Here is an 18,320-nt window from a genome sequence, read left to right as displayed (position 1 = left end):
CATTTGAGGTTCTGAGCACCTCTAACCCCCAGACCTGGTTCCTTGAAGATGAGACTGAGTTGGGTCCTCCTGGTGCTTTTGTGGGGATGCTGAGGTGACTCTGATAAGCAGAGTTGTTTTGGATGATGCATGTGAACCTGCTGCTCAAGGGTGGTTTCATATCCTGTCTTGGTCACTAGAGGCTGATTTGCTCACGCTTACCTCCCTTCACACAAAGGCTATTCTGCTACTTCCTCAGCCAGCTGTTTCTTTTTTCTTTTTTTTTTTTTTTCTTCAGTATTTTTGAGGCAAAGATGCCGTGACATCAGCTCTATTATGTTTTGGAAATTCCATGTTTGCTTTCAATTCTGACTGACTGGCCACTGTCCCTATAAAGAGCAAGGACTAAGCCAGCACCTCACAAAAGGCACAGGAGGAACCTGCTCTGATCCTGCCTCTGCTTATCCCTGTCCAGGATGAACATCTCCACACTCTGCCTCTCCATCATCCTGGTTGCTCACCTCTTTTCTCAGGCCCTTCCTGCTCCATGTGAGTACAGCATCCCTCTGCTCTCCTGGGGTGGACTTTAGCTCTGACTGCCTGCAATTTGGAGCAGAACTCACAAAAGTCAGCTGCAAATGTTGGAAACCTGTTTGAATAACTTCTCCTGATTTATTTCAGCTGGTCTTCCTTTCTAATATTCTTTTATTTTAGGGATGAATTTTACTGGTATAAAAGGTTTCAGGTTTCCTCTCCCCTCATTTTCTTGCTGGCCCTTAGGAGTGGACACAGGGTGACAATAGGGATTTTTACCCTGGATGTTATTGTAAAACATTTAACAAACAATCCTAGCAATATTTTTTTATCAAGTTTCTCTGTTCACAGCAATTTTTTGCTGATTTTTAGGGAAAACAGGAGGAGAAGGGACAGTTCAGCTGATTACGGAGGTGGTTGTCTGTGCTCTCAGCCAGGAAAGTACAATTTATTGAGTAATGGTCTCAGGCTGGATTTCCTGATCTCTTGCAGTGGGGTCTGACATGGGTTTGTGCTGCTTCAGCTATGTCTCACGAAAGCTGCCTCAGAGCCATGTGCAGGAGTATTTCTACACCAGCAGCAAGTGCTCCCAGCCAGCAGTTGTGTAAGTACCAGCCCAGGCCGTGAGGGGAGGCTCTGCCAGCCTCCGGGCTCCTGGCTTCACATCCAACAGGGCCAGGATGCTGTAAGGCACCACACCTGGGGAAGGGAGCAGCCAGCCAGGTCCCATGTGCACTGTGTAAGCCCTCACCCTCCTCAGCTGAGAAATGAGTGATCCCTTGGTCTGCTTGGACTGTCCTGATGCTGGGAGTAAGGCATGGGAAGGAGGTCAGGGGGCAGCAAGACCTTCCAGAGCTTGATGAACTCAATGCACACAACATTCCACACTGCACCCGGGCTCACCCTGTGCACAGGACAAGGGGACAGATATCTGAGCATGGCAGGGTCTCCCAAGGGACCCTGATCTCCCCCTGGGTTTTAGCACACTCTGCAGCTCAAGGATGCTTGAGAGTTTGTGAGAGATGACCCAATAACATGACCCCAGTCCCTGATGCCCCTTTTCCCCCTGGACTCATGACTTGCCAGGTTTGTGACCAGGAAGAAGCGGGAGATCTGTGCTAACCCTGATGCCAGGTGGGTGAAGGAATACGTGAACAGCCTGGAGCTGCAGTGAGCACTGGAAGCTGAGAAGTCCTGCCAGACCACCCAGGAGAGTTTGGCACAGACCTTGCAATGCTACTGCCAAGCACCAGGACCTGCTGAGCCACCTTAGGACCCTGGAAGTTTGTTTTGCCTTGCAAAGGTGTCATTTGTCCACAATAATTCAGCTACACTTCGGGCAGACATGATGCTGAAGACCTCTTGGCCTTGCAGACCCATCTTGGGGTGCCCTGCTGTGTGATGTGGCTAAACTGAGCCCCACCTTGTGCCTCCACTGCTAGAATGGGAGGGGCATTTCATCCCAGAGCTATCTGTGGGTTGGAATTATCTCTGAGTGCTGTTTTATGAGCCCAGGATTAATTTTCCTACTGAATTTTGTAATGGTGCAATAGATGCTGAGAGTAAGATCTGTCCCTAGAGAAGGAAGTGGTACCCTGGTTACTTACAGGATGCTTGTTGTGGAACCACAGTGTTCAGCCTTATTCTCAAATTGCTGTTTTGTGCTGGTGCCAATGAATAAAGCTGTTTTCTCTCTGTGTCATCACTGGTTGTTCCCCTTCTGTTTGGAAAATGGGGACCCCACTAAAACTATTTTTGGGGATGTAGGGAAAAAAACCTAACTTCTCAGCTGGAAGTGCCCCAGCCTTCTTAGTCCTAAAAGCCTTCCCTTCTGCTTGGCCTCCCTGATCCCAGCACCACAGCAGCATCAGCCCCAGCACCTCCCAGCCCTTCCCAGTCCCTGCACTTCTTCCCAGCCCTTTCCCCCATCACATCATAGCCAAGGCTGAGAGCTAGTGGGGCTGTGCCACTGCAGATTTGGCAAATAAATGCCTGGAAATCTCAGGGTGGGGATTCAGGGGTGTCCCTGTGGTGAGAGGAAAGGGGGATGGCCAGGACTACATCCCTGGCACAGGCTCCTTTGGAATGTAGCCTGAGCCAGGCTAAACTCTTGGGATGCTCTGTTAATGTTTATTGCAAGACAAGCACCAATTCACTGTTGTTCTGCAGCTTCCTTGGGCAGGAAACAAGATTTTGTTTTAAAAAGCACAAAGTAAAACCAACAAAAGCACTTTATCAGCCTGCGGTTGACACTTAAAACTGGCTGGTAACTTTGTGGGTAGAAAATGAGACTGCTGGTCCCATATCCCTGCTGGGGCTCTGCAGAGGATGGGAACAATTTGGGCTGTGTCCCTCAGAACTGGTTATGAGGGACAGAAAACCAGTGTGAGTAAACTGTCTGTAAAGCAGGCCCAAGCCCTGCTGGTGCCACAGTGCTCTGCAGATCCTCAGGTTGTCTCCTGACCTCTCCTTGCTCACCATCACCTCTGCCCAGGGCAGGGGCAGAGTCTCCATCCCAGGAATTTAACAGATGTGTGGATGTGGCACTTAGGGACGTGGGTGGTCTTGGCAGTGCTGGGGAATGGCTGGAGCCACCATCCTGGAGGTCTTTTCCAGCCTTAGTGATCCTGTGGGTCTGGGTGGGTGGACTCACCTGGAGTAGAGCAGGATTGGGAAAGAAAAGCAGAAACAAGGAGAGAAACAAGGCTCAAGCAGAGAGACCTTCGAGTTCCCACCTGGACTTGGGCAGATACACAGACCATGTTTGTACTTAGCCTGATCCATCCAGCCCCCACTTTCCACAGGGCAGCACCAAGGATGGGATGTATAAATGGGTTGGTTTAGGAGAAAGGATTCTTGGACAAAGTGGCCAGTGCAAGTTGAAAAGACAGAAATTGAAGAGGCTGAGGTGTGAGGCCAAGATCCAACTATCCGCTCTCCAGGAGTGGCTGAGAGAGGCCATTCCAGGATGTTCATTATGGGTTTGGGAGCAGTGACCAGCCGGGAGAAAAGGTGGGCACTGGGACTGAGGGTGTCCCTGGCACCTTTCTCCTCCCAGGGCTTCTTCAAGTGAAGCTGGGAGAGAGGGAACAGCCACAGGGTTCATGCCCTCAAAAAGGCCAGAGAAAACAAGGCTATCCCGTGTTTTGCCCATGGGACCATGAAGGTCTTCTGATCTCCTGATGCCTTCTGCCACTGCAGGCAGGGAAGGAAACGTTCCCTAAGTCCAGCAACTGGAAACTGAAACCAGAAAGGCTTGAGAGGGAAATTCCCACAAGTGCCTGGGCACACAGCCAGGGACTGTCCTGAGGGGAGGCAGCTGCAGCACTGGATGATCCAGCCTCTCCAGCCTGTCCCTGCATCCTGGGCATGGGATAAACCCCAGTACTCCCCTCAACTTCCCTTTCTCCAAAACATCCATCCTCCATCCCCTCTCAGCTCAGAGTCCCAGAACAGGGACAATCTGGGGCTCCTGTATTGCTCTGCAGTGCCAAACATGGGGTTGGGATGTCCGCAGGGGTAGGGGAGACATCCAGCACCCCATTCCTGGGATCTTCACCTGCTCCTGTCCATCCACCAACCACTCTGCCCCACAGTTTCACAGCACAGTGAGGCAGCCACACTCAGGATACACCCCCTGCAGATTTGCACCTCTCCATGTATGGCCCCAGCACCAAATCCTGGGGCACAGAATGCTCCTGGGCTGGGCTGCCCTTGCCTGGGATGCTGCTCCTTGGGTGTTCATCACCCTCTTGACTACAGCCGGCTTTCCTGCCCAGAAAACACAAGACTAGAGAGAAATCACAAGACAATACAGAGGTGCTTTCCCAGCCTCAGAGTTGCCAAATCTGACCTATAACTGCAGGGGAAAAAAAATAAACACTAAGAGAAAGCTTGTTTTTTTGCTTTAGGAAGAACAAGATGTGGGCAAGGCTAGGCCAGCTCTGGACTATGCTGTGGGGGCAGTGGAAGAGGGTCTGTAAGAAGGATGGGAACAAAACTTTTAGCAGGGTCTGCTGCTGTAGGTCAAAGAGGAGTGGTATTACACTGAAGGAGGTCTGTTTAGAATGGGCATTGGGAAGAAATTCTTCCCTGTGAGGGTGGTGAGGCCCAGGCACCCAGAGCAGCTGTGGCTGCCCCAGCCCTGGAAGTGTCCAAGGCCAGGTTGGACAGGGCTTGGACCATGAGGGTCCAGTAGAAGGAGTCCCTGCCCACATCAGGGGTGGAATGAGATGAGCTTTAAGTTCCTTTATACCCAAATCCTTTTGGGATTTCTTCACGGAGTGCAGATGTCAAGGAACTCTGAGCATGATCTCCATGGACAAGGTGTGCCCAGCACTGTGCCTTTGGGCACCTGCTCCTTCCCATTCATGTTCCCATGGAAAGCTGCATCCTGAGAACAACTGCAGAACAACTGAACAATCTGCTGGTTGTTTTACCCCTACAGCAAGAGCTGGACCTTTCCCCTTGTTCTACAGGTGGGAAAGTGAGGAACAACCTTCGTTGGGGTGGTCAGAATGAAAGATGGGGTCCCTGTCCCTCTCCAGCGCTGCTGGTCTCAATGCTGCACACCCAAGTGTCAGTTTGATGTGGGGTGTGTGGGGCTGGGAGCAGCAAATGTGTGCGACGTGCCTGGGAGTGTAGAGAGCAGATTCATGAATGCAAAAGTCCCCCATGTGGGTATAAACACTTCTAATTCTGTAGAGGATGTGGGGACTGGGGGTGTGTGCTGGGGGAGAATGAGGTTTTGGAGGCTGTTCCTGAGACTGCAGTATGGAAACTTTATGGGTTTGCCTCAAACCATTTCCCATCTTTACGTGTCCTATAGAGGCTCAGATGGCTCAGAGGTTTGTTCTGTGTGTGCTGGTGAACACCACACAGAGGCACGTAAAAGGGAAAAAGCAAAGGTTTTCTCCAAATTCTTTATTCTCTGGAATCACGAATTGACATGTATAAACCAGGGTTTCCCATCATCCAACATTGGGTCACCCTCCTAGAAATACCTTCCCTGTCACCCTCCTATAAATAATATAATCATCCACAGAAAAAAAAAGGACTGATGGCCCCATATGATGATTTCTTAAATAACTTCAAATAATACAACAGCCAAGGTGCAGTCCCACGGGCCTGGGGTTGGGCAGAGGGATGAGGCTGAAGCCTGGTCTGTGCAAGCAAGGACGAGCAGCAGCCCCCAGCACAAGGTGCCCTTCCAGCAGTCTCTTGGGGACACCTGCAGATGCTCCTGTGGCTCCTCTTGTCCCAGGCTCCTGCTCCATGGCTGGAGCTCAGGATAACATAACTTGACAGTAGCTACTCTTGTCACACTGCTTCGCTCAGTTCTGCCCCAAAATTCTCAGGTAGCTTCGGACCCAGTTGTTTTCAGGATTGGCACAGACCTGGCGGCCTTCCTTTGTGACAAACCTGTGGAACAGGGATGGGACATGTTAGAGCTCTGCTCACACCTGCTTCCCAGGAGAACCTGGATCCCAGCTCTGAGCATTGCAAGAAGATTTTCCCTGTGCTGATGCTGAGGGCAGCAGCTGGCAGTGATGCTCCCCACTCCATCCCTTCCTCCACTCCTGCAGGAGCATCCCTGGGAATCCCCCCATGAGCATCCCCAGCAATCCCTGTGAGAGCCCCTTCTCCTCGGTGTTCCCCTCTCCCTGCTCTGCTCCTACAGCCCCTTGCAGTGCAGAGCTGGTCACTCCCCAGCCCCAGTGCTGTCCCTGTCCCAAGCTGGCACTCACACGATGCCTGGCTGGGGGCAGTTGCTGCTGGTGCTGTAATGGTGCTGGATGAGCCTCCGTGGCAGCTTGTGCTGGCTGTATGTGAAACAGCAGGTTGGGATCTCCAGTCCAGCTACAAGAGGCAAAGGAAGACAATGTGAGCTCTGGGACCTGTGCTGGCAGGGAAGGTGGTGAGAAATTAGAGAATAATTAAGGTTGAAATGGACATTGGGGATCATCTGGTCCAATGCCCCAAGCAGTATCAAGGTGCTGTGAGATTCTCACTCTGCCATTGCTCAGAGCTTCACTTCCACAGCTCCTCCAGCCCCAGGGCAGAGGCTGAAATCTCTCAATTCTAACCAGGAATAAGTACTTTGAGCCCAGGTTGGATGGATGGATGGATGGATGGATGGATGGATGGATGGATGGATGGATGGATGGATGATTTTCTGATTCCAGGGTTCCTACATGCAGTTGATCTCTGGGCAGAGTGAAGAATGGCAAAAATGCTGAAAATTTCCCACTTATCTGTCATGAGAGCTCAATGGAGAAATAATAGGGAAGGTTCATATCTGTTCTCCCTTCACAAATGAAAAAGCAGGACTCACCTGGTCCAGAGAAAGTCTGGGAGAAGGAGGCTGAAATGAGGAGAAGAGCCAATCCAGCTGCAGAGACCTTCATCTTTCCGTCGGGTGAGGGCTGTCAGGGCAGGAGCAGAAGCTCTGAAAGATGCAGCTCAGTGTGCAACAGCTGGATTCAGCCCTCTTTTAAAAGGGAGTCCTGGAGGCAGCTGGGAGCAGCCGAAATGGAAATTCCAGGATGATGATAAAGGATGACATGAAAGTGAAACAGCTGAAGGGAATTAGAGGGAACAGAAAAAAGCAAGGTAGAATGGAATATGGTCCCTCACAATGCCAAGTGACTCAGCATTCATTTTTGCTTTATTCAAATGAAAGGAAACTAAAATGTGCCAAGTGACCTGGCCACAAAAAGGATAATGGTCCCACTGGACTCCAGAGGGGGTTTTCCCTATGAGGCTATGTAGGGAAAGACAATGTTTGCCTAGGATTACGCAGCTCTGGAAAAAACCCCAGCAGGCAGCACAGAAGTGCTCTCGTGCAGTTGTGAGCTGGATGCTTGCCAGAGACTGCTGAGCTGCTGTCCCAGAGCTCAGGGGTAGCTGCACTGAAGGCTCTGTGCCACCCGCAGCACTCAGTCTGCCTCCCCACACCTGCAGGGCTGGAATTCATCTGGCCCAGTCCCTGGAGATGCTGCCCAGGACCGTGTCCCGTGGGCTGCGAGACTCCACAGCCTCTCTGGACAGCCTGCTTCAGAGTGCAATAAAGCTTTATCTGGTGTTTAATTAGAATTTCTTGTTGCCTCTTGTCCTGTTAGTGGCCACCACTGAGAGTTGAGCTGCATCTACTTTGCTCCACATACATTGGTAAGAATCCTCTGAGCCCTCTCCATCCTGAACCGTACCAGCATCTCCTCCCTGGAGAAGTGCTACTATCTCTTTTTCATCTCCATGGCCCTTTGCTGGACTGTCTCAGTATGTCCATACATCTCTAATCCTGGGGAGTCCAGAACTGGACTCAGGTCTTGAAGAACAGACTCACCAATGCTTACTAGAGGGGAAGGGTCCCCTCCTTCAACCTGCTGTCAATGTTCCTCCTCATGCAGCCCAGGAGCCTGATGGAATTTTGGTGGCAAGGGAATATTGCTGCTCATGTCCAGCCTGGTGCCCACCAGGAGCCCCAGGTCCTTTTGTGCCAAACTGCTTTCCAGCTGGTCAGCACTGCCATGTACTGATGCCTGGGGATGTTCCTTCACAGGGTCAGGACTTGGCACTTCTTTTTGAGCTTCATGAGGTTCTCCATCCTGATGAGGTCTCCATGGATTTCACACAGGCCAAAAGTGATAAGACAAGAGGGAACAGCTTTAAACTAAAAAAAAAAAAAAAAAAAAAAAAAAGAGAGATTAAATATTAGCAAGAAATTCTTCTCTGTGAGGGTAGTGAGACCCTGGAGCAGCTTGCTCCCAGGGAGAAGCAGTGGCTGCCCCCTCCCTGGAAGTGCCCATGGCCAGGCTGGACAGGCCTTGGAGCAGCCTGGGACAGTGGAAAGTGTCCCTGCCCATGGCAGGGGGGACAGACCTGCGTGGGTTTTAAGGTCTCTTTCATCCCAAAATATTCCATGATTCTATGATGGCAGCATGTCCCTCTCACATGACAAGCCACCCTCCCAACTTTGTGTCACCTGCCAGCTCGCTGAGGGTGACCTTTGTCCCATCGGCCCGGACATAAACATATTAAGGACTAGCCAGTGTCGATCCCTGGGTTTCCCTGCTGCTGACTGGCTCTAGCTTTGTGCAATAGATCACAACCCTCCAAGGACAGTGTCAAGCCCATTCTCAGCCACTCTCACTGCTGTTTCACTAATCCACCCTTTATCACTTTGCCCTTGGCAGTCACAGGCAACCCAAAGGGCAGGATTTCACCTGAGAGCAGGGAGTTCCCTAGCAGAAGGGGTTTGTCACTCCTGAGACATTTTGCCAGCCTCAGCCACTCCGTCCAAGAGATGCATTGGGTAGAAGATGGATTTCCTGGCTAAAGAGGTGAGATGAAAGTGGGGGACAACCAGCCTGACGTGGGAGAGACCAAGTCTCAGCAGGCCAACAGCTCAGAGCAGATGCTTGGGGAGCAGGAAGAGGGCTGACCTGGGCTTCTGATGTCCTGCCACATTCTGTCGCCCCCCATTGCAGAGAGGCTACTCAGGCATCTCTGGTTGTGTTCCTGAGCCTGGATTTTCTCTCCCAGAACTCTAAACCCCCTGCTTGGCTACCCTGGAGCTGCACATGAGAGCAATGGATGCACTGTCCTTTACCAGCTGCCTTGTCTCCCTGGCAGGGACTGAAAGGAGAAGCTTGGAGGTTCCTTAGACTGGTCTGCTCCTTCCCATGCTTATTCCATGGGGAGAGTTGGTTTTGCATCCCTCCTTTCCCTCATGGTCTGGTCCTGCATTACATCCCTGGTGCTGCTGGTTGTGGCACATCCTCATCCTGGCAGAGACCTTACCAGAGAGGCCTTTAGAGGGAGCAAAGTCTCTGTAAGTCCTGACAAGGATATCAGGGAAGGTGGTGGATTTTGCTGGAAGCAAGTCTGGCAGGATCAGCTCTTTGCTCCCTTGGTAAGTCTGATCAGCTCAGCACAGAACAAGAAGTGGCTCCAGCTTGCGGCTGAATTGCTGCTGAAAAAAACCCCAAATTATGGCTTATTGCCACGGAAATAATTCATTCAGAAACCGACAGTGGGAGTTTTATGTTCCTCTGTTCCTGCAAGTCACATTTGGGTGTGACAAACGCCAGCGCCGAACAGAGCAGTGACAAAGGCTGTGGCTGCAGAAAGGCGCCCTGTGGCTGGCACCACCCCGTCACCAGCAGGTGACAGCTTTGCTCATGGCAACTTCACACCTTCTGCTCACCAGCTGCTGCCTGCAAGGCACCAACCTTGAGGCTGATGATGTGCATGGGGCACAGGGGGATGGGGAGGTGTGGTGGCTGCCATGGGACCTGCAGCTCTGTCTCTCACCTGGAAGCTCTGAGAGGAAAGAAAGCACAACGGAATGTGAGGAGGAGGAGGAGGAGGAGGAGGAGGAGGAGGAGGAGGTTATGTCACCAGCGGGTGCCCTCAGAGCTACTCTGTCAGCTGGAATGGCACTGCCCCAGAATGCCGGGAAGGCTCCGGGACAGGGGGGCAGCTCCTGCCCTCACCGTGCCCCCGCCCGCAGGGCTCTGCTGTGGGTCACCGGCTGCCACCCTGGAGCTCGGCACGGCCATCCCAAACCAGCCGCCCTTGCTGACCTCTGGGCCCGGCTTCTGGTTTCTGGTTTTGGTTTTCTGCTCTGTCCACTGGTTTTCGCTTCTCTGGCAAATCCCAGAGCTCTCTGCTATTGCAGTTCCTGCAGTTTAAGTGTTTATTAGCTGACCCCTCCCAAGCTTCCTTTATTATTCCTGGAAAAAAGCCATTCTTTACCACTTTTGCCTCACTCGACTGGGGTATGAGGTTTGTTTTGGTGCAGGCAGGGTAGAAATTATTCAAAGGAGAAATGGGTAGGGAAAGGCTGTCATGGAGCTGCTGAGTCTTCACCCTGGGGTATAAACAGTGACAAGGATTAGCCCAGAAACTTTCAAACTCCTTCAAGCTGCCCTGAAATCCTGCCCTTGCCTACAGACACAGGTCACAAAGCCAAGAAGCCAGGGCAGGGGAATGGGGGTACTTTACCCATGGGTGATGGTGAGGGCTCTCCCCAGGCTGATGGACTTTGTCAGCCTCCCCCTGGGGCACAGCTCACCTGTGGGGGCTGCACTATCCCAGCCCTGGCACTGAAGGACCTTGGAGCACAGGAAGGATTATTATTCCACTCTTGTTACTTCCTGTAACCTTTTCTCTCTTTCTGTAGGTCCACAAGGGGATGCAAGCTCTGGGGAGTGGGATGATCCCTTTGAGGCTTCAGCTGGGGCAGAGGTGAGGTGTCAAAGGGGGTCAAAGGACTGTCCCTCAGGTGATCCCTGACTGAGCCCAGGTCCCTCTACTCCCACTCACAGACTAACCCACCAAGCCCCAAGGAGTGGCTGCACATTCCTGTGTGGTGCCCATGGGATGCAGGAACCCTGGGGCAATGGAGGGATGGGGATGCTGTGGCTGTGGAGGTGCTGGGGGGATGCAGGAGAGGCCGTGGGTGTTGTGGAAGGATACAGGGGCCCACAGGGGGAGGCTGCAGGGCCATGAAGGGATGCAGGAGAGGCTGTGGAGCTGCAGCACAATCAGGAAGCAGTGCCAAAGCTCCCCAAGCCCTCCCCTCTCTCCCAGGGATGCGGGTGCCAGGCACATCCCATGCCAGCTGGGCCAGCTGGACAATATCCCCTTTGAAGGGCACAAACCCAGCTGGGGTGGAAAAACCCTCCATATTAGGGAGGACAGGACCTGCACTTCAGAGAAACACTGCTGAGCACCCCTACCATCAAACAGCCCACACGTGGGAAGTGGTTTGACAGCTCTGAATGAATCGTGATGCCAGTAAAGAGCAGTGCCTGAGCACGGCTGCTCACTGGCAGCTGCAGAGCTCACACCTCGCTGTGGGACTGGGGCTCACAGCTCCCCACAGTGACACAGCCCTGCCAGGACCCTGCAGAGAGTGGCCAGCACCGGGCAAGGGAGGCCAGGGGCCATCAGTCCCCAGCCCTGGGGGGGTTTAACACATGAGTGGATGTGGCATTGGGGACCTGCATTACTGGTGGCTCTGGTAATGCTTGGAGGATGGTTGGACTCAATGACCTCAGAGGGCTTTTGCAGCCTAAATGATTCCATGATTCCATGATTAGAGATGTCCTCCAGCTGTGGCAATAGCCCTGACACAAGTTTGAAGGTTATCCCTGCTCTCAGAGGAGGTTGTGGTTATAACCTGTGGGGATCAGCCAGACATCCCTGAGGCCACCTTCACCCATCCCACCCAAAAATGCCTAGAATGCTGCACAGCAGGAGCACCAATGAAAATTAAAACTATTTGTGTCTTGTTTATTTTTATTTTTCCTTGAATATAACAAGCAGGCAAGGCCCACTGGGTTCATCAAAAGTGGGTTTGGTATTCATAGAATCATAGAATCAAAGAGTGGTTTGAGTTGGAATGGACCTTTAAGAGCACCTTGTTCCACCCCAGGGACACCTCCCACTGTCCCAGGTGCTCCCAATGTCCAGCCTGGCCTGGGACACTGCCAGGGATCCAGGGGCAGCCCCAGCTGCTCTGGGCACCTGTGCCAGGGCCTGCCCACCCTCACAAAGAAGAATTCCTTCCTCATATCTATTCTAACTCTACCATCTTCTAGCTTCCATCCCAGCAGAGCTCTGAATTTTCAGCCAGGCCCTCCCTGCTTTTTTCCGGGGGACTCAACAATGATCTGAGCAAGGTGGGCAGAGGATGCAGCCCCAGCAGAGACACTTTTTCTGTTCCTCCCAGACATTTGGGGTCTGAGGAATGCTGAAGGGGGTGGGTTGGGTATGCCCCAGCCCCTGGAGCCAGCAGTCAGGGTGAACCAGGGACACAGCCCCACAGTCACCTCCTTAAGGCTCAAAAATTGAAAAACCTCAGGTTTTGCCTGTTTATTTCTTTTCTTTTCATGCCAAGAATGGAGAGGGTTGTGGAGCAAAGACCTTTTTTTATTTCACCTTAATTTTCTTTGAAATACTGTACAGTTCATCTTCTTTGGTTTGCTCTGCTTCAAAAGAAAGGCCAGGAAAAATCAGAGGCATCAGCCATTAGAAAGAAGAGTATTCCCTAGAATATTTTATTTTGTAAAATGCCTTTGTTGGAGTAAGAATGGGACCTTTACAAGATACACATTTCTTATCAGCTATGACCAGCTTCCTGTCCTGACATGACTTAGGGGAAACCAAGTGTTTTCTGTGCACCAGCCAGAGGTGACCAGCCGAGGCGGCTCCCCTGGAGCCCCCACACTGGAGACAGATGCTCCCCAGGCACTCCCACAGGCACAGCCTCTTACTGCAGTCAGTTCCAGGATGTGACATCATCTAAAAAATTCCAATATTTCTCCAGCAGTGTCAAGGATGGCGGGGGTGAAATTTCTGGACCCTGGTGGAATGCCATCAGTGCTGGAGCTGGAGCAGGGCAGGATGGAGCTGCTGCAGGGGTTGGTGGACCTTGGCTTAGGGGCAATTTCTGAACTCAGGACATCTTTAATGACTTCCTTTTCTGAGTGAATCCCAATTCCTCAGCATTAAACCCTGCTATAAATAGCAACTTACATCACCCAGTCTCACCAGTTTTTTTCCAGGTTCTCCTTTCATTCAAGACAGAGAATTTCCCTATTTCTGACAGAACTTATTTTGGGCATTTGCTTTACTTAGCACTTTCTCCTGGGGTTTTTTGGGGGACTTGTAGAAAAAACCTCAGTCATATCCCTCTGTAAAACAGGGCAACATCAACCAGATTCCTTTAGATGGCAGATCCCACTGACTCCAAGCCCTGCCTGCTGGGTCAGGAATTCTGGAACCACTTCACGGGAAAATTCCTCATTACACCACCACTTTGCTGTGTAATTAAATTAATCCCCCCAGAGATGCTCCAGCCCATTTTTCCCACTCTTCCATGGCCATCTTCATGTCTCAAGGCAACTCCCAGGGAAGATGGTTCCTCATCTGAGACACACTGAACCTCCCTTCCTAAAAGGGGTAAGAGCTGGAAGAGATGACTTTCTCTTTTCATCATCATTGGAATGTGGGAAATGGGTAAGAAAACATTTTTTTAGGAGGATGTTGCATCCCAGACATCACTGGCATGACTGTAACCTCCCACCTCCATCCAGCTGGCCATGAGCTGGCAGAGCAGGATCTTTTATCAGATTTCTAAGGAAGAATTAGATTCCTAGAAACCAAGCAACTTGGCTTTGGGGTTATTTTTGGCTCTCAGCTGTAGAAAAGTTTCAGCCCTTACCGGTCCCCTATAAGACACATTACCTAAACTAAGCTGATCCTAAACTGACTTAGGAATTTTTTGCTTTTATTAATTTCAAAATAGCCCCTGAGAGTCTAAAATAATTTTTATGTGCTTGCTGACAAAGGGATTAAGGCGCAGAGGTGTCCAGCTGCCTGAAAGGAAAAATCTCTCATTGAAAACATTTGAATAATCAAATCAGATCCCAAACTAATTCTTCTGTTTTCATGAAACTCATCTTTTAGCAGAACATACTCCACATTTTGGCACTGTGCATCTCAGGAGCAGGACGGGAGCACTTGGCTGGAGGCTCCAGATCTCCAGGAGCAACCCACAGATGCTTGAAGGCACAGTCAGAAGGGACAGCTCAAAGGCAAACCATGCTCCTACATCCATGTACCAGTTCTGTTCCCTGAGCAGCCAGACAGGATCCAGGGGAGCTGATGCTCCCTCCCTCCTGGCCCAGCTGGGTCCCTTGGAACACCAGGGTCCCACCTCCTGCCTGGCTGGGCACCCTGCATGTGGAGGCAGACTCTCCTCATCCTCCCAGGATGTCTGGAGACAAGCAAGATGACAAACAGAGTGAGGCAATGGGGTATAGACTGATGAGTGAGCCTGCAAGGTGCCTCTCTGCAAAGGGAAATATGGAAATGGGCCAGATCAGCTATGGAAGGGGATGCTCAGCTTGGCAAGAGCCATATCTGCTTCATGGGGTAGATCTGCCCTCCCCAGCCTGACTGAGAGACACAGCTCCCAGCAGGAGCCTCCCTGAGGCTGGGGACAAGTCTGGGGCATCTCCTGTGCCTGGTCCTCTGGAGCCCTCCCTGCCCACCTGGAGCATGGAGCTAACTCAGCACAGCTGGTGGACACCTGAAGGATATTGAGAAAACACCAGGTTATTTACAGAAGGTTCTGGGGCAGTAACTGGAAACCTTTAATAGAAAGAGGATGAGTCAGTACCCAGCACTGCTGGGGGGAGTGCAGAGGTGCCAGGGTGAGGTTGGGTTGCTCCATTTACATTATAAACCTTCCACTGTTATTTAGGAAGTGTCTATCAAGACAGCACCACTCCAAATAACAAAATGGAGACATTCCCCAGGAATGTCTGCTTTCCTCTAGAGAGCAGGAAATCCTTCTGAGAACATCTCACTACAGCTGGACAGCCCTCAGCTCTTCCCAGAGCACTCATCGCCTCCCTGCCCAGCCTTCCCTCTCCTCCTCAGGAGTCTGTCAGAGCTCCATGGCTCTCTGTGTGGAGGGTGCTGGCTTCTTCCCAGTGACCCATCCCTGTCTCAGCCCTTGCCCAGCCTTCACAGAGCTGCTCCTCTCTCTCACACATTGTACTGCTTCTCTAGTCTGTGGTCATTTTCCCTCATCAGCTCAGACAGGATACCCTTTTCTTCCCAACATCCTAGTTTCTGTCCATGCTCTCACCACACAGTTAATCTGCTCTTCTTTTTCAGAATCACTGTTTCCTTCCTCACCCTGCTCCTGGAACTCTTTCTGCCTCATCTTCAGGGTTACAAATATCCACACTTCTTTCAGCTCTCTGCATCCCCAGACTACCAGTAACTCTTGAAATGTAACTGTATAATTTTTATTTTAAAAAAAAGCAACGGTTTGATCAAATTGCAATTTAATGTCTCCTTATAGGACCTGGGGTACATCAGGCAGTTCCAGGAGATAACAAGTAGCCCATCTCAGCACTCCTTTCCTTTAAATTAAGGAGGAAACTTGAGAGTTTCAGCTTCTCAGATTCTCTTTCATGCCCACCACCACCTATGCCAGTGCCCGCAGTGCTGTCACAGCTGCAGGACATGCCCTGAGGCACCTCCAGCCATGGCAGCACCTGCAGGACACTGGTGACAGCTCCCACCTCCTGCTCCTAGGGCACCAGGGGCTTTGCAAATATGGGAGAATCCTTAGTAAAGGAGACTTCAGTCTCTTTCTCCCTAACCAGCCTCATCTAATGCTTCTGGGCCCTCCAGCACAGTTCTTTCATGGATACACTCTCTCCTCCAAGCTGCCAGGAAGGTTGGGTAAGAGAAGACTTAACAAATGCAGGAACCTCCACAGAGGAACTTCTTACTAAGGGACAGGCATGAGAGAAGCAGAAATAGCCACAGGGACTGTTTCATATCCTGTGTCACTGGGGAGGCACTGAATCGAGCAGGGAGCTTCACTCTTCCGGAGCTGGGGCTGCCCTGTTCCATCACGGGACTGCAGCACAAGTGGACTCTGGTGGAAATTCCACCATGCCTACGCAAGCTCTGCACAGACCTCTCGCTCCATAAATTGAGGGGCTGCTGATGGTCTCAGCATCAGACAGCCAAGAGGCTTCCAAGCTACCCTTGCCTGCTCCAGCTCCAGCCACCAGTTCTCCAGCAACATGAAGGTGTTTGTGGTTGCCCTCACCATCCTCATCGTTGCCTTCTGCTACCAGACCTCTGCTGCTCCACGTAAGTCCAGGATCTCCTCACCTTCCCTAAGTGGGGACAGGAGAGATGTCCTGCTGGGACAGCCCCTTCTGATAGCAATTCCACTCTGGGTCCCTCCCTCTGTCCCAGCATCTTCTGGCAGGTGCTCCAGGGTTATGGGACAAGAAGAGCTCAGAGACCATTAGCATAAAAGCTAAAGGTTTGCTACCCTTTTTAGGCTAAAAGCACAGCCATGCCCCCCCACCCCTGCTACAGGGATCAAATGTGGGCACCTTGAGGAAGGCTAGGGCTGGCCAGGTTTGGGCTGGGAGGTGTTGCCTGGTGGCATGGGCTGTGTCAATGCCAGCTCAAGGTGAACCCAACAGGGAAATAACTGAAGGAAGAAGAAAAAAGACCCCATCTTTTCTCTTCCTCCTCCACATAATCCCTGCCCCCTAGACCCAGGGATGGGTAATCCCAGCTCCCTGCCTCGTCCCCCATCCCTTGCCACTGCTCATGACTGTCTTTGCCCTTCACAGTTGGCTCCGACCCACCAACCTCCTGCTGCTTCTCCTACGTCTCGCGGCAGCTGCCCCGCACCTTTGTGAAGGATTACTACGAAACCAACAGCCAGTGCTCCCAGCCTGCTGTCGTGTGAGTCCCTCCTCCGGGGCAGGGTGGTTTGGGGCTGAGGAGCCAGGCAGGGAAAGGCCCTTTTCCAAAGACAGGGAAGGAAAGCTGGGATAGACAAGAAGAACAAGGTGATGCTTGGAGCACAAAAGCCATATGCTGCTCCTGCTCTACCCCTTTGCAGATAAAACTGGTGGCTGCTGGATAGGATGGGCAAGGCATGGAGCTGCTCATCTTTGGGAGGGGCAGGACTTGGGCAGGGCTCTTGTCCTGGCCCTGGAAGTATCCAAGGCTGGGTTGGATGGGCTTGAAACAACCTGGTCTAATGGAAGATGTCCATGCCCATGGCAGGGGGTGGAACTGAATAAGCTTTAGGGTGCCTTCCAAAGCAAACCATTCCATAACTCTATGATTCTGTGATCCTCCATTCAGTGCTCTCCCACCAAAACCTGACCTCCTTGCACCCCACAGGTTCATCACCAGGAAGGGCCGGGAGGTCTGTGCCAACCCCAGGGAGGACTGGGTCCAGCAGTACGTGAATGAGCTGGAGCTGGACTGAGCTCCTGTGCAGAGCCAGCTGCTCCATGTCCCCACTGCCGGGAGGGACAGGCATCACCAGCTGGGGTCCACTGCAAGGGCTTCAATGTCATTTAGAGCTAGCTGAGAAACTGAAAACATTCCAAAACACAACTTAATGTTGTGCTATTTAATTTTTTATAGGGGAGGGAACAGGTGCAATAACTCTGAGATAAAAAAAAAAAATTATTTAATATGTTTTTGGGTTTTTTTTTTTTGCCTGTAGACTCAGATTATAATTTCTGTATTTAAGTAACTATATTTTTTACATAAAATTAAATTCAGGTGTCAATAAATAAATATTTTTGTAAGAATCTTCTGTGTTTGCCTCTGTTACAATCCTTTGGGGTGACAATAGCTGAAATTAAAATAGTGACAGCAGCTTCTTTATTTCCTTTTCCACATTGTCAAAACTCCTACAAGCTTTCTGTGTCTGAACATCTTGTTTTGCAAAATAGTAACAAGAAAAGCCATGAAGGAGGAGTTGTGAGAAAGGCAGGGATTACATTCAGGTAACTTGTCTTAAGCTTTTTCTAAGGTATTTAATTTCCATTCATTATGACAATTGGAAGCTCATTAAATTCCATTTCTGGCCCCATTACAATCAATCAAAATATTACCTTTAGGGGCTGAAATTTAACATATTGGCTGTTTTAGGGAAAGCTTTCTGAGAGCTACAGATAAAATGGATCAGTTATTTCCAGACCCGAGGGTGGAAAAAATATGTTTCACTGCAAGAATTTTAGAATTATTTCATTAAGCTCTCATTTGTGTGGGACATGAAGCTTGGCAAATATTCCCTTAGTAATACTTTGACTCCAAAACCTGCTCATCTCTGGAGATGCCTGTCCAGAGATGACCATGCCAGACCCCAGCCCAGGGCAGGACCTGCCCCTGCAAGGAAACATCTCCCCTGGTGCCCCCCTGGAGCTGAAGGAAACGGAGCCCCC

At 51.1% G+C, this 18,320-nt stretch overlaps 3 protein-coding genes across 3 annotated transcripts; 2 read left to right on the top strand and 1 right to left on the bottom strand.

Moving 5' to 3' along the window:
* The first annotated feature begins 377 nt into the window (after positions 1-377).
* LOC132082580 (C-C motif chemokine 5-like) lies at positions 378-1,846 on the top strand. The gene is made up of 3 exons (XM_059486915.1): positions 378-528; positions 1,006-1,117; positions 1,600-1,846. The coding sequence occupies exons 1-3, from the start codon at positions 456-458 to the stop codon at positions 1,685-1,687; spliced, it is 273 nt and encodes a 90-aa protein (XP_059342898.1). The 5' UTR covers positions 378-455; the 3' UTR covers positions 1,688-1,846.
* A 3,575-nt stretch (positions 1,847-5,421) lies between these two features.
* On the bottom strand, positions 5,422-6,967 carry LOC132082727 (C-C motif chemokine 4 homolog). Its single transcript, XM_059487127.1, has 3 exons — positions 6,848-6,967; positions 6,261-6,372; positions 5,422-5,934 (listed from the first exon to the last, which is right to left on the bottom strand). Exons 1-3 carry the CDS (start codon positions 6,918-6,920, stop codon positions 5,847-5,849), a joined length of 273 nt encoding a protein of 90 aa, XP_059343110.1. The 5' UTR covers positions 6,921-6,967; the 3' UTR covers positions 5,422-5,846.
* Positions 6,968-16,136: 9,169 nt separating this feature from the next.
* LOC132082581 (C-C motif chemokine 4 homolog) lies at positions 16,137-17,684 on the top strand. The gene is made up of 3 exons (XM_059486916.1): positions 16,137-16,206; positions 16,704-16,818; positions 17,266-17,684. The coding sequence occupies exons 1-3, from the start codon at positions 16,137-16,139 to the stop codon at positions 17,351-17,353; spliced, it is 273 nt and encodes a 90-aa protein (XP_059342899.1). The 3' UTR covers positions 17,354-17,684.
* Positions 17,685-18,320: the final 636 nt, after the last annotated feature.

The sequence above is a fragment of the Ammospiza nelsoni genome, chromosome 21, assembly GCF_027579445.1.
Source record: "Ammospiza nelsoni isolate bAmmNel1 chromosome 21, bAmmNel1.pri, whole genome shotgun sequence".
Taxonomy (NCBI): Eukaryota; Metazoa; Chordata; class Aves; order Passeriformes; family Passerellidae; genus Ammospiza; species Ammospiza nelsoni.
This window is presented reverse-complemented; position numbering and strand designations above follow the sequence as displayed.